Raw genomic sequence first — 14,403 nt, forward strand, 5'->3', positions numbered from 1 at the left:
ACCTGTCACTCACACCATCACAGCAACTCCTTTTTCTCCCACAGCTGCATCAGCAATTTATAGATCTTAAAGCTGGAAGGATACTAGAAGGCATTCAGCATCTAATGGCATTCAATTTACCCAATCATCACAAAAACTTTATCTTCAGCAGTCTATTCTCAGACACCTAATAATTCTAGAGGCAGTTGTATACCTAAAAATTTCAAACAATAAGAGCTGYATCATGGAAGCTATTACAAAGGAAGCAGTTCTAACCTGAAATATAGYAAAAGCTGAGAAAGTCTAATTCTACTACCTACCTTTAAGTCACCTCCCATTTTTTCCAAACATTCTTTGTCCAGCTTAATATAGTTGCAGTTGTAGCCTAATTCCAGAACCAAGGACTGTTTGCCAAAGCTTTTAATTTTATGTTCATTGYTTCTTACAAGGCTCTTAAATTGGGGGGGGGGGGGCAGGAAGGAGATGAGCATTGCAAGTGTAAGCAGACAAAACAAAAACCACATCTGGTAGCTAAGACAAACATTTTCTCCTATGGACCACTGCAACTCTCCCTTCCAACACAGTCAAGGCTGCTGACCAACTAAAAACCTTACCAAAAGGAAATGCTGACTTACAAATACAAGGGGAGAGAGAGCATTGCMAAGGGACACAGATGGGGAAACTTCAGTGGTGGTGGGGGGGGAAATCACACAGATTACAGCAGACAGACTGCTTTAACAGATTGTAAAAACAAAATGGCCATCTACTTTGTATTTAGGATGCTTCACATCTTTGCTTGGCACAAGAGGATAGTCTGACCTCATCCATACCAGGCTGTGACTGACAAGTACTCAGTGTGTTTACTACTAAATACACTGTCTCAGCAACTGACRTGTTTGCAGTTGCTCAGACCATACAAGTGAGCAGAATGAGCAATCAAAGAMGACTTAAGTCAGACACAAGCTATATTAGAAGTTAACAAGACCGGCAGCCACAAATTTAAAAGTTATTCCAGCCATTAAAGACTGGGGACTCAGCAAGGTGTACCATTACTAGATCTTCAGAGACATTAAAGTTTTTTTTTTTTTTTGGTGGTTTTAGAGATGAAGAAGAGGGAAAAAAAAGCAGTAATCACTGAGAACTGTTATAATGGCCAGTGTGTTTTAGAATTAATAAATGCTTAATACATCAACAGCCCACAAACAAAACTTTAAAAATAAAAAGATACTGTGGATATGCAAAAGCCTTGAAACACTTGGCTTCTGTAAGGAGAAGATAAGCAATTAGTACCAACTATCTGTGCATTTAGACGTGCAAAGTAATGCACATTTACATATAGAAAAAAAGTTTTCATTAAAGCACAATTTTTGCCAATTATGTGGAACATTAAGTTTTAACCACTCCCTATTCTCTGTGCCCAACTCTTCAAGACAAACCAAAGGTAATTAAGAATTCTCATTCTCTACTAGCTCAATTCTCTAGTTTCTTAAAGCTTTAGCCAAACTATTTTTTAATGGAGTTGATTAACYGCAAGTTACAAACTCTCAAACTGAATCAAAAGTCAGTTTGCTTGGGACAAGCATAAATATCAAAATATCAGCACAAATCCTCCATATAAGGAAGTCAGCAGAGGGCACTCTGACATACTTACAAGAGAGGATTTTGCTGCTCTTCTGGCCTTGACGGGGGGGGGGGGGAAGAGTAGTGGGTCAGCCAAAAGAAGAAAGCAGAAGGCTGATGATTGGAAGGGGATAGTTGTTCAAGACAACAAATATTCCTGATGACCACCCAAATACCAGAATGATGTTCTCTGGACTTGTCCGTGGACAGTTTGGGATACGCATGGCTCTCATACATCAGAAAGTCAAGACACCACAACTAATACACTACATGACTCAAAGATAAAATCAGGTCTTAGCAACTACATAATAGTTAAGAATATTTTCATCTTCTTTTGGGGTTAAAAGAAAAAGATATTCTTCCGCAACTCACAACGCTGAAGTCAGAGAAACAAGGTCAATGGAACAAGTATGTCTGGAAAGAGACCAGGAATAAAAACAAAGCATCAAATTAAAGAAGGTAACACAACGGATACTGAGAAAAGAGGACACGAAATACCTACTCAGGACCATGCAAATGAAGGCCTCTTGCAATCACGCTACATCTAGTTCTGTGCTACTTTTCAACATGAATATTCTCTGTCAAGCAAAGTCAAACTGTAGTCTCCAAGCAGTCTTAATTCCCTTCTGGATGCACTGAGCATTACCACCACCACCCTGGGGATTTGAACCCTGGCAAATTAATCATGTSCCACAGCTAGGAAATGAGGGCACAAGAAGGTAGAAGCATTTTATAAATAGTATTAAGTATTCTCTTTCAGCAAAAATAATTAACACAGAAATACAAGCTATCAGCAGCAATCAGAAAGCCAAGCTGCACAATACATTGTCCTTTATTGCCTCCTGCAATAAAACTGTTCATGGGAAACAGCTATTCTCTTCTGTACCTGTGCTGTCAGTTAGGCCCAGAGAGGACTTGATCCTCAAAACATAGCATATCCTTCCACGAAGTAACAACTCAACTGACAAGGATCTGGTCATTAGAAATTGAGGTGCTCAGCTCCAACTGCTGTATGACTGGTACAATTATAAGAATTTCATTGCTGATACTATCCTTACAGCAAATGCAAGTTTTAAGCTGTTAAAATAAAAATTCAGTTTGTGCCTTTATGCAACAAAGGTGGATACAGCTGTTACATTTGACATATATAAAGTCTGCATACATATCTTCCCTCTAGCACTGAGAGTTTTTTGTGCCCATACCAACAGACTGCACCAAAAGTTTTTCCTACAGCCTTGTTTTCACAAGTCAACATTGTCCTCTACCAATCCAGGACAATGATACTCTATTTAGTAAGTAATTATCTGGAAAGTCTCAGGGAGGGTGGTGGAAAGGCAGAACTGCTAGAATCTTATCGAGGTGATGAGATCACAGCAAGAAGGTGTGCTCGACTGTACAAGACAACTTCCTGATGACAAATTTAGTTTTTCAGAGGAAGCTACACTAGACAGCAAGAGGCACATTCATCCTGCTACATACTCTGCACCCATTCACACACTATTGGGCTGCTTTGTGAGCAGGCTCATTTCACCAGCCGGGCAAAAAGTCACACTCAGCAAATCAACCGAAGCAACCCAGTAAGCACTGGGGCCAGCAACARCACAGAACCGCACAACGAGGAGTGTGAGGAAGACCCCGCTGCTCAAGTAYCACACAGCATTTGTTAGGGAATACTGTTTACATGCAGTAGCACAAAATAACCCATCCATTTCACAAAGGAGCAGTACAACGTTTAAGAAAGAGAACAAAGGTTGCACAACACTTCACTCTACACAACCCAGACATTTAAGATGACACCTGGTGCCTAAGAAAGTTGCTGCTTTGGCTGCAGGCCTTTCAAATTTAGAGATGCTAGCCTATATGATAACACTTTTTTTTTTACCTCATCTATTGACATATTCATGCTCTTAGATGCTCTTTGAGCCCCTTGAGCTCTTCTACGGGGCGGGAGCGGGGGGGGGAGGGAAGGGGAGAAAAGTTAACCACCGTAGTTTATAGACTAACCTGAATCCGTCTAAAAGCAACGCTCACGATTTATACACAAGCACGAGCAACCGGCATTTCTTGACTCGCTCTGGAGCTGCGGGAAGCCCGCGCCTGCACGCGGAGAGGCCCCGCGCAGCCAGGAGACACGAGGCAAGCCGGCCAGGGGCCGCCGCCGCCGCCGCGGGGCCGCTGCCGCAGAGCCCTATGGCACGCCGGGGCACCGGACCCCGCCGCACAAGTGCCGCTCTCGGCAAAATCGCAGCTCCTTCCGGCTCGCGCTTTTGAAGGGGAGAGCGGCAAGCCGAACAGAACGCAGCGCTGCAGCCGCCCAGCCCGGCCCGGCGCCTCCCGACAGGGAACCGGCCCGCCCGCCCCACCTGCGCCCGCAACGGCCGCCCAACGGCCGCCRCGGGGGGAGGGGCTCCGCCAGGAGCCCCAGCGTCGCCACTGTCCCCCCTCCCCCAACCGCCGCCGCCCAGGCGCCTCACCGATCGCACGGCCCCCCCCGCCCAGCACTCACACGACGGCCCGCGAGATCATCCAGGACACCATCGCGGCGGTGGCGGCAGAGGCAGCCTCGGCCGCCGACCCTTCCCGCACCGAGCGCGACGCCAAATGGCTCCGCCGCCCGCCCCGCCCCGCCGGGCCACGCCCTCCGCCTCCGCTCATTGGCTCGGCGGGGCGGCGGCGGCGCATGCGCGGCCCGGTGGGGCGGGGCCGGAGTGGGCGGCGCGCGGGGCGGTTAAAAGCCCCCCCCGCGGCAAGGAGCACGTGCTGCTCTGGCCTGGCGCGAGGAGGCCCCGGACCGGACCGGACCGGACCGGACCGGACCGGACCGGACCGGACCGGACCGGACCGGACCGGACCGGACCGGACCGGACCTGGAGGGCGCGGGCGAGCCTCGCGGTGCTCAGAGCCTCCCTGCCTCTATCGCCGCTCTCCGCGGTGAGCGCGGAGCCGCTCGCGCCCTCCGCCGGGGTAACGGGCCTGCGCCGCCCCAGAGCGGCCGGCGCCGCCCGGCTCGGTAAGGCTGCGGGCGAGCCCGGGCGCAGCCCGCGGCCCCGCCGCTCGCCGCCTGAGCGCGCCGCCCCCGTCGCGCCGAGCGTCGGCAGCAGCTTGCTTCACTGCGAGCAACTACGTGCTGGGTAACGCCTCGGGCAAGTCCTCCGGGAAGAGGCTCGTGCTGCTTTTTTCTGTCTAGGATAAGTACATATGTTAATCCCATAGCTGCCTTTTCTTATTTCATATGGTGTATGTTTAAGAGAAAACCACTTTCTATTTGGTACGGAGACAATTATTTATTTTTCTTGCTTTTGTTACCATGGCAATACTATCCCTGGTGGAAAGCTAGGCTTAYATTTAGAGAGGCATTTGTTAAAAGGTGAAGGCAGATGGCTCCTAAGAGTAATCTAGCTAGGAAGATTATGCTTTATTTCATAGACTGGTTTGAGATTTAATTCACTGCAACAAGCTGGGTGATTTGTACCAGTCCCAGAGCAGACRGACACGAGGATACCAAACAGACCTCCCTATACTGCAGTTTGTGCAGAGCGATAATCTGTGCCCTGCCCAGCAAAAATACAGGCTGTGCCATGGCAGTTAAATCCATGYTCTGTCCTTATTCAAACTAGTATCATATCCCTTCTTATTTTTAATTTACTTAAATGTAAGGAAAACACTTGTGGCTATGTCATTATAGGATATTTTCAAGTCCTCCACAAAAGCCACTTAATATAGTTAAGAGTAGTTTTGAATAGTTCTAACAGTGTTTGGAGACTCACTTGTAAAGGTCAATTGCCCTCAGTTTTCTTTGAAGCCCTTTCATGTAATATAACTTAGGCATACAAACATTGTTTGTTTAYCTGTAAAGATGGTGAAAGTTAAACACAGTTTCCCCCTACTCTGCAGCTGTGGAAGCAGGAATTGAGCAACAATTAGGAGGACAGAAACTGGTTTCTGATGGAGCTTGAGCAGCTCACTGGGGATTTGGGGAGGAGGTCAGGCACTGCACAACCATGATGACCTCTCCAAGAGGAGCACCATTTTTCTGCACTTCCYCAGAAAGCCCCAGTGCTGGTTTTCCCACCTTTGATTGCTATTTTATACAAGCAGATTCTACATGAGACCCAAGTATAGAATAATTCAAAATTGTCAGTTAGGCCTAAAAAATGACAGACTTAGTTAGCAGAATTATACCTGAAGTGCTAGTCATTTTGGAGCCAGAATCTGCAAGAGATGACGCCRTTGCCTTTCTTGAGACAACAGAATGCAGAAGGGGTGAAGGTTACCATTTCCTAAAACCTCTAGGCAGACCTGATTTCCATAGCTGATTAATAATGAAAGATTTGTTTGAAATTTATAGTTTATACTACCTTTAAATATTTCGCATTCCTCATGTGTTTTTTTTCTATGTATGAAATGACAGGAAGCATAGTCTGCAATCACTAGCTGAACTGCCCCATAATACTACTGTCTTAATGGTATTTCACCTTTTCTGTGATAGYTGGGCAACACTTCAGACATTTATTAAATCAGAGCAGCTGAAGCTTTTTCACCAGATTCTAGACATGGCATTTTTTGCTACCATATATTGCATTCTCACAGTGCAACATTTCGCTGTGGGAGAGGGCAAAGTCAGCAGGCATCTAGTACAACTGTACCTTTTAAATGAATTTTACAATACAGAGACATAGTGTTCTAAGAGGCCATTATTTTTTTCCCCTCCTCCTGGAAGTGTTTCATGTAAAATTCATTACTATTCCAAATTAGGAAGGAGAAGCATCGCTGTTGTGAGGAGAAGGGGGAAAAAAAGAAAGGAATAAGAAATAAAAAAGAAGCCGTCCTCATTTTTCATCTGCTCAGTTTAACCAGAAAGTACACTGTTGCTCTCCCAATTTTATTATAACTTTMACAGTATAACTTTTAAAGCTTTGCCCTCTTATCTCATGAGTAAAACTCTTAGCTTTTGTCTAATTGTCTCCCTTATGTTTGTAGATAAACCCCCTTCCCATCAATATGAGCCCAGAGCATTTCCATCATTCCAGCGTGAGCCTGTTTTGATTGCAGCATAATAGAGCGTTATCAGGCACTTCAGGCAGAATCTGATCTGATTAGAAGTACAAATATCTGCTTACTCTTCTCCTTTTTTWAAAAAAAATAAAGAAAGCACAAAGCTAATAAGAGGCTTATCATAGAACTGTTGATTAATCATATCACGTTTTTAAGGACTTGTTGCTGTTACGGTTATAGTGGGTTAAGTGCCTCTGTTTCTTGTTTCTTGGCAGAAATGTAAGAGCCTCCCTTTGGATTTTTTTCCTCGTAGGAAATGCGATCTGAAGAGGAAGAGGAAAGTTCAGAGTGGTTCCCCCAGAGCCGCCAGACATCTGTCCTAGCTCATTGCTTCCCTTCAGAGTGGAAAGCCCTGGAGATGCAGCTGGCAGGAGCGAGCTGAGATGCTGGGGAGCAGCTCCCGTCCCAGCCTGCTGGGAGCACAAGGAGACCCTGGCAAAGCAGCAGTGCTGTACCTATCGCTCMCTTAGTTCCATACGGATAAGCCACAGGCAGAAAGTATTTTGCAATCTGTTGTGCCTGGACCTGCAAATGTTACTCCTTAGGTAAGTGTAACCATACACCGGGGCTGTAAGTGAGTGCATCTCAACAAGCCAGTCCCACTGGGCAGATTTGTATAGTCTATTTTTCCCTCATTTCCAAGCACAGTGCCATCAGAGCCATTAACTTGTTCAAAAGCAGCAGTTGAACATTATAGTAAATATATGTCTCATAAGAACAAAAACCTATTTTAAATAATGAGATACATGTACTCTGGTATCAGATAGACTGCCCTCTCTCTGTTTTCAAATCTGTATACTGAGCAGCAAATCAAAGCCATATTATTCCTTCCTGTCTGGCTAATATCATCTCAGCTGTACTCCATTGCTGGTTGTGATATATCACATTTAATAATTATAGCAGTCTGTTGGATTTAAAAAAATATATTTTCTGCTTTTGATGTTTCTGATCACTATGGAAAGCTTATGCTATTTTATAGTCTGCTGACAAAGCTTGTATGCACAACAGCTGCATTTTATCACGGAACAATGTTTGCTTTTTGAACTAGCTGATAGATTTCATTTAAAATGAAGATGAGATACACATTCTTGAGCAACATTTAGAACCTTGTTCAGCTCAATATGCATTTGTAGAAAGGCATGGCCTCCAACTAAGTGGTGCACCAGCCTGTGGCCATCAGCCGAAAAAAAAGAGAAAGAAAAAAAAAATCTTAAATTGAGGGTCCTTTCTGGTTCTGTCTGCTAGATAAGCAATACCAGGTCACCCAAGTTTTGTTATTGGCACCTGTATGTCGTATCTGTTCTTGACGTTTTTTGGCAATGGAGATTGCACACCTTTTTTAGACCATTTATACCTGCCCTTCAGGATCCTGTCAGAAAGCTTTTCCTAGTATGGAAGTTTTTAGTTTTGATTTCCAGTCAATGGTTCTTGCTATGCTTTAAGTGACAGAGTAGGAGCTCTTTTGCACCGATTACTTTCTCTCCACAAGTATTTATGCATACTTAAGTCACCTATAGTCTTTTGACAAAGTAAACTTCAAGTATCTTTGTACAACCTTTTTCTAGTCCCTAAGTGCCTTTTTCCCAGCACTTTTATATGCTGACATTGTAACTAGATTTCTATTAAATCTGTATGGCTTACATGGCATGAGCTAATAAATCCACCACCTACCTTTTATTCTCATTAGTAGATGTAACACAGCTTGATCCTTCTTAGCCACTCCATCATATCGGGTGCTCAGATTCAGCCGTTCGTCCTTTTTGACTTGGGCATTTCTCTTGTGTGCAGCTTCTCCAAACCCAGGCGGCTGTTGCAAAGGCATCACCGACACTGCCCAGGCTTAGTGGCGTTAGCTTTCTTCAATGTGGCAAAGTTTGTTTTTGACAGAGCCCACATTACTAAGCAGTTATACAACGCTGGCAGTTCAGAGGATTAGTGTGAAGCTCTTCAATTATCTTCAGTCGCCCAGCACAAGGACACAGCAGCTGGCATGGTACCGGCTGTCTGCCCTCAGTCCCGCTACAGCCCCTTAGCTTTCAAAGCTTGCAAAACTTCAGGAGCAACATCCTTTCCCAGCCCACAGGAAATAAGTCCTTGCTTCTTCCTACACAGAGGGTGACTAAGGTTGGCACTGCTTAATTCACAAGGTTTATATGAAAAGAAAATCGTTTGGGGTTTTTGTTTGCTTGTTTAGAGTTGGTAAAACCAGTAGATGCACACAGCAAGATGTGTCTGTTGGTGCCACAAGTGTTCATACACAGAGAACAGTTTAAGTAGAAACAATTTAGTTCTACATCAGAAAGGTCTCTACCACCTTCTGCAGCAAGAAAGAAAAAAGAGAGAAAAAAAGACATGCTCTAGTCCCTTCCTTTACTATTTTACCAAGACATGACCAGTTAATAAGGTRAGTTACTACATAGCCTTGTGTGCCTCAAATACAATTGCAGGCTATTTAAATGCTGGCAGTAATTGTCAAAGGTTTGAAGACAGTCCASGGGGTGGGGGCAGCTCGCATAGGAGTTTTGCAGCATTAGAAATCTTCACCAGAACATGTTACATTGTGTTTGCTTTAGGAGGCGACTTGGGGACTTGCCTTATCCTAGGAGCTCTGCTGCCGTCTCTTTCCAAATAGACTTGAAGCTCTCGGGGAAAGTTTGCTGTGTACCACTGTGAGAAACGGAGTGCAGACAGCCTGCGAGCCTGTCTAGACAGTCTGGATGCTGCCAGGTGTTTTGAGTCCTGGTGTGATATGGCTGGATGGGAGCAGTGGAAGCGATGCAGGCAGGAAAAGCAATAAGAAGAACTGCTGGTTTCACAGGCAAAGACACTGCTGCAGTAGCTGGTCCTTCTGTGCAGTCCGCAACAGGCTAAGAAGCAGCTACCTACGTTATGTCAAGGAAACCCCAACTGGACACATCAGCATTACTTGCCACTGAGGTATTATTATTATGTACGCATTTTCTTTCATAAGTTACTAGAAAGAACTGTGAGCCATCAGAAATTCACATTAAAAGTCACAATCCAAGAACTCAAAGTGGGAAATCACGAGCTGTTTTTGTATGGCTTCCTTTTAACATTTCTGTACAGATACAATTCTTTCCTGAGCATTCTGTTTTTTTTCATTCTCTCCCCTAAGGTTGAAGGGCAATCCAGCAAGGCATATGAAAGCAGGAATAACACACAGGAAAAAAAAAACAAAAAAACCCAAACAAACAAATGCAACCCAAAACTTAGGAATCTCAGATATTCTCTCTGAAGTATTCAGGACCACTGACTTCACAAATTATGGGTGTTTATCAACTAAGTGTCTTGATCAACTGATCCAAAAAACATGAAATCACTTTCATGGTTTTGAATGGCTGTAAAATTTGATTAAATTGTTGGCCTGTGTGGTTCTCAGATACAAATCAGGTCCAAGTTAGATGAACCTTGTAATGCAGAAATTGGAAAGAATATTTTTCCTTACCTTATTTCCCTGCAGATGAGTTTCATCACAACTGTAAACATCWCTAAAATCTCTTGTATTAATGACTTCAAACATCAACAGATAAACAATTATTGTTAAACATGTATGCCTTCAGCCTCATTTTGCATAACAAGGTTCACTTGCACAATATGAAGCACGAAAGTCAAACTGCTAGGACATAACTGAGGCACAGGGTTCAAAGCAAACTAAAACACAAGAAACAAATAAGAATCCCAAATGATGGGCTTAAAAAGGACTGTCGGAGGTCTCTTCCACAAAGGCAATGTCACTATCCAAACTGTAACATTAGAATAGCCATGCCAGCTGCTTCACTACTTTCTCCAACTTCTTTTCTGAAAGGTCTCAAATAAAGCTCAGCGCAGTCATTTAAATTCTAGTTGAAGTAAATAACCTCCTGAGGCACCCCAAGGCTCTGGTGTTTAGGACTTGCATGCAAGCTGCAAGCCTAGCTCCAGCATGCCCCAGGTTGCATCCAAGTTGGTGTCCCAAATGCAAACGCTTGCATGTTTCTTACTGAAATTTCTTTGTCAGACCTTGTACTGAGGGTGTTTTAGAAGTGTTACAAACCTGCATGCCCTAAAGCAGATTGTTTCTTAGGATTTCTGCGTATCATCCTATAAAATAGTACAGGATAGGGCTGCATAAGAGTTTGTATTGATAGAAATCTGAAGGSACTTGCCTTCTTAAAACTAATATAAATTTCAGATCCAAAAAAATCATGTAACAGGACAAAGTTCAGACACAGAAGTGTGATTTTGTGTCAGTTACTCTGTGAATAGCGACAGTTGTGCAGATACCTGCAACTACAGAGGACTGCATGTATCTTTTCTCCTCTAATCCTCCCTTCCAAGGAGGTTTTCCCTAGCTCAGTCACATTTACTGTCACTACAGTTTCTGCTACAGAGTATGCACTTTTCTAGATTTGAGAGAGACCTTTTCCTTTTTTAGGACTCACCTCCTCAATTTGTGATGACTGGTTTGTGCTTGCATACGCCCAACTGACTTGCCGAAGATGGGAGAGGTAGCAGCCAGCTGAACTTCAGCAAACTAAAGCATGACAGCCTGCTCTGGCTTTTATGTTGGCCAGCCTAGAGAGTCACAGAGATGACAGGGCCGTAAGAAGCAACCCAGGCAGGAGCGAGACTGGAAACGTGAAGAGCATGTGAGAATCCAGGCAAGAGACGTCAGGGAGGGAGGTGGCGGTGCATGGAGAAGTGGATACCTCTGGCCTCACAGCATCGATAATGAAYGTACACTTGGAGATATTAACACAARTAGGGGTGATTACTTCATCTGAAAAAAAAAATCAGCAAACTGGACTAAAGGAGAGGGAGTAAAGATGATAGAGCTGGATTCTTCTCCATGGAGCTGAGTGACAAGATCAGATGCAACAGGCACAAATCAAAACATAGGAAATTCCATCTGAACTTACTCTGAGGGAGAATGAGCAGTGGAAGAGGCTGTCCAGAGAGGCTGTGGAGTCTCCATCCTCCATGTGAAAAGCTGTCAGGATACGGCCCTGGACAGCATGCTGTAGCTGATCCTGCTCAAGCAGTGGCTGCACTAGACGATGCCCAGAGGTGCCCACCAGCCTCAGCGATTCTGTGACTCCATAAGTTTATCTCTTCATTCAGTTAAATGACACAAGCAAACGGTCTTCTGCTCTTAAGAGCCAGAAGATGAGTAAGGCACCTACATAGGTCTGCCTTTTCAGATTGCTTTTATAAGTTGTAATGTTTCATTACAGTTCTTGCAATAAGGAGTAACTTAAATCAATTACCTTTCCAGGAATAAACTGTAGTTTTAAGTGCAGCCTGAACAAATGCAACAGATAGACCCTAGGATGCTCCTAATGGGAAAAGTAATTTAATTTAAAAAATTAGCTCAGTTAAAAATTTGTGSTAGTTTTAATTTGGATAACAGTGCCAGGAAAAATAAGGTAATCCTGTTGCTTCATCTGCATGAAATCAGTAGTATCATTCATTTGTATCTTGTGCCAAACAATACTATAAAATATTAASGAATTCCTTATTTACTGAAGGGGTAGATGTTCTTAAGTAATGGCTATTACTAAATTCCAGGACACCATTAACACTAACTTGTTAGCCTTTCCTGACACAAAAACTCAAAAAGGTAGGTAGCTGGAATATAGGGGGGAAACCTCTGTAATCATTTTAATATACCTTAGAGCTAGATTGCTGGCAGATGAAAGGAAGAGTTAGCATCACACAAAAACATGAGACAGAAAAGTTGGTTAAAGGGTAGTTACTGAATATGGTAGTTAATAGTTTTGACAATAATGATATCAAATAATTGTGCATAAAGATATATAGATATGAATCAGGGCAAGCACGACAAGTACCTTAAAGATTCAAAAGAATTTGGATAGCGAAGTACTAAGAGATTGAGGCTAAAATGAGCAGAAAAAAAGATGAGAATGGATATTACAGAATGTGAAGGAGCTAGCTAAAAGAGCTTCCCCTGCAATGRAAGCTTTTCTTTCCACATCAGTTTCATGAAGACTCTACTAGGTTTCTGCTTCTTTCGCAAGCAATGAAATAGCCATAAATAGCATTTTCAAGTCACTTTCCCTGCTGAATGCTTAACTTRATGATAGTTAAACTTTGCTATTTCTCCTCTCAGTGTTAGAGCTCTAGCAGTCCCCAAGGCTTCATGTTAGCTTTGTGTTGTGCATATCATGTAATCATGCACTAAGCTGTTTCCTTATCAGAAATTAGCATTATGTGAGATGGACATTAAGAARATTACACATACAGAACACAAATTATGAAACTTTACTCTCATGAATAAGCTAAATTAGAGTTGTTAAAGGTGCTCATGGCACTTTATATGAGCAGCAGATTGCAGCTAGACAGAAGGTTCTGTTCAACTATTATTATCTATTTATTTTCCATTAGCTTTTTTTAATTATGATCTTATGCAATACACTATTATTCTCTAATGAGGATAAAAAAGCTGATCCACCTCCCTTAAGGGTGACTGGTTTTAGATTTTTTTGTGTGAGTGATTGGCAGGAAAAGGAGTCWTTGCTGGAGTGCCTGAGAGCRCTGTGGCCCTTTTTGGGGATGASCACTGGTGGTGGTGGTGGTGGTGCTGCTGCTACTGTCCAGGCTCCCACTGTGAGGTTTTGCTATGGAGGCAGAGGTCCACTGTTGCACTGACGCCCAAATTGCCTGCACAYGGAGAATCATGATTTATCTGAGGGCAGTTGCTTTGGCATTCCTGAAGCACATACAGGTAATGAAAGCTGTSCAGAGCTGAAGAGCTGCTTGAAAAAGAGAGACGAGCTGAGATGTGAAGCAGCAGGACTGGAGGTGTCCTGCCTTTCTCATGTGGCATTGAGAAACTGGTAACTGACCACTGGGATTTGCACCCTTGATGTCCCTCAGCCTTTCCACAGGATATCTCAGGTGAGAATTACAGACTGACASAGTGTTGAAAAATTGCCTTTTCATCCTGGTAGTAAACTCTGGTATGTGTTAGAACACAATTCTGGTAAAATGAACAAATTTTTTGAACAAATTAAAAATAATAGATTCTTAATATTTTAGTACTCKATGATAAATTTGTGTGTTTGGTCTATTGGAATCATGCAACTCAGCTTTTTAAATGTGCTTTATGGTTTGTTACACACTAATGTAATCTATTTAAGTGTATAAATCAGTAATCTCAAATTCCTCTTTGGCTGAACAAGAGGAAATCTAGTAAAACCATAAAGAGTTTTGATGTAATTAATATTTAGCYGCCCTTATAACTGCTTACCAGTAACTGCTGTGTTTTTATGTAATTCTTGCTCGTTCTGCAAGGCTGTACTTCGGAGGGTGCCGCCGGAGCATTACCTTGATGCGTGGGGGAAGCCCTCATTTTGCCTGAAGGCCRGTGGTTTCTTCTGCAGCTTTGACAGAGCGCACCTCCATGCGTCTCCAGCCCTCGGCCAGGCAGCTATAGGTTCTTATATAAACGTTATGTCTCGTGAATTATTGTAATTCTGTGAACAAACTTATCATGGGGAACGATGAATTGATTTTCTTTTTTTGGCTTCCTGTTAATTAACTTCTCTTGCTTGTCCCGCTGAAATACGCGGGAAGGCGCTAARCTGGCACGCTTGGTTCGCGCCTCCTGCCCCACAATCTGTTTTTCAGAAGTGCGCTACTGGCCCCCCGCTAGCGGCTGCTCCGGCGCCTCGCGCTCGCCCGTCGGCTTCGGGCGCTGCGCCGCCTGCGGCCGCCCCGGCTCCCCCG

General features: G+C 43.7%; 1 protein-coding gene across 1 annotated transcript in view; it reads right to left on the reverse strand.

The window, feature by feature from the left end:
• The window catches only part of REEP3 (receptor accessory protein 3), a 41,372-nt gene extending 37,188 nt beyond the window's left edge, over nt 1-4,184 (reverse strand). Inside the window, exon 1 of the mRNA XM_085301625.1 lies at nt 4,106-4,184. Within this exon, the coding sequence (XP_085157751.1) occupies nt 4,106-4,137 (32 nt within the window). The 5' untranslated portion in view covers nt 4,138-4,184. The remainder of the gene's footprint in view (nt 1-4,105) is intronic.
• Between the last annotated feature and the right edge of the window lie 10,219 nt (nt 4,185-14,403).

Source organism: Rhea americana, unplaced genomic scaffold (genome assembly GCF_003343005.1).
Source record: "Rhea americana isolate MKP2758 unplaced genomic scaffold, rheAme1 scaffold_179, whole genome shotgun sequence".
NCBI classification, from domain to species: Eukaryota; Metazoa; Chordata; class Aves; order Rheiformes; family Rheidae; genus Rhea; species Rhea americana.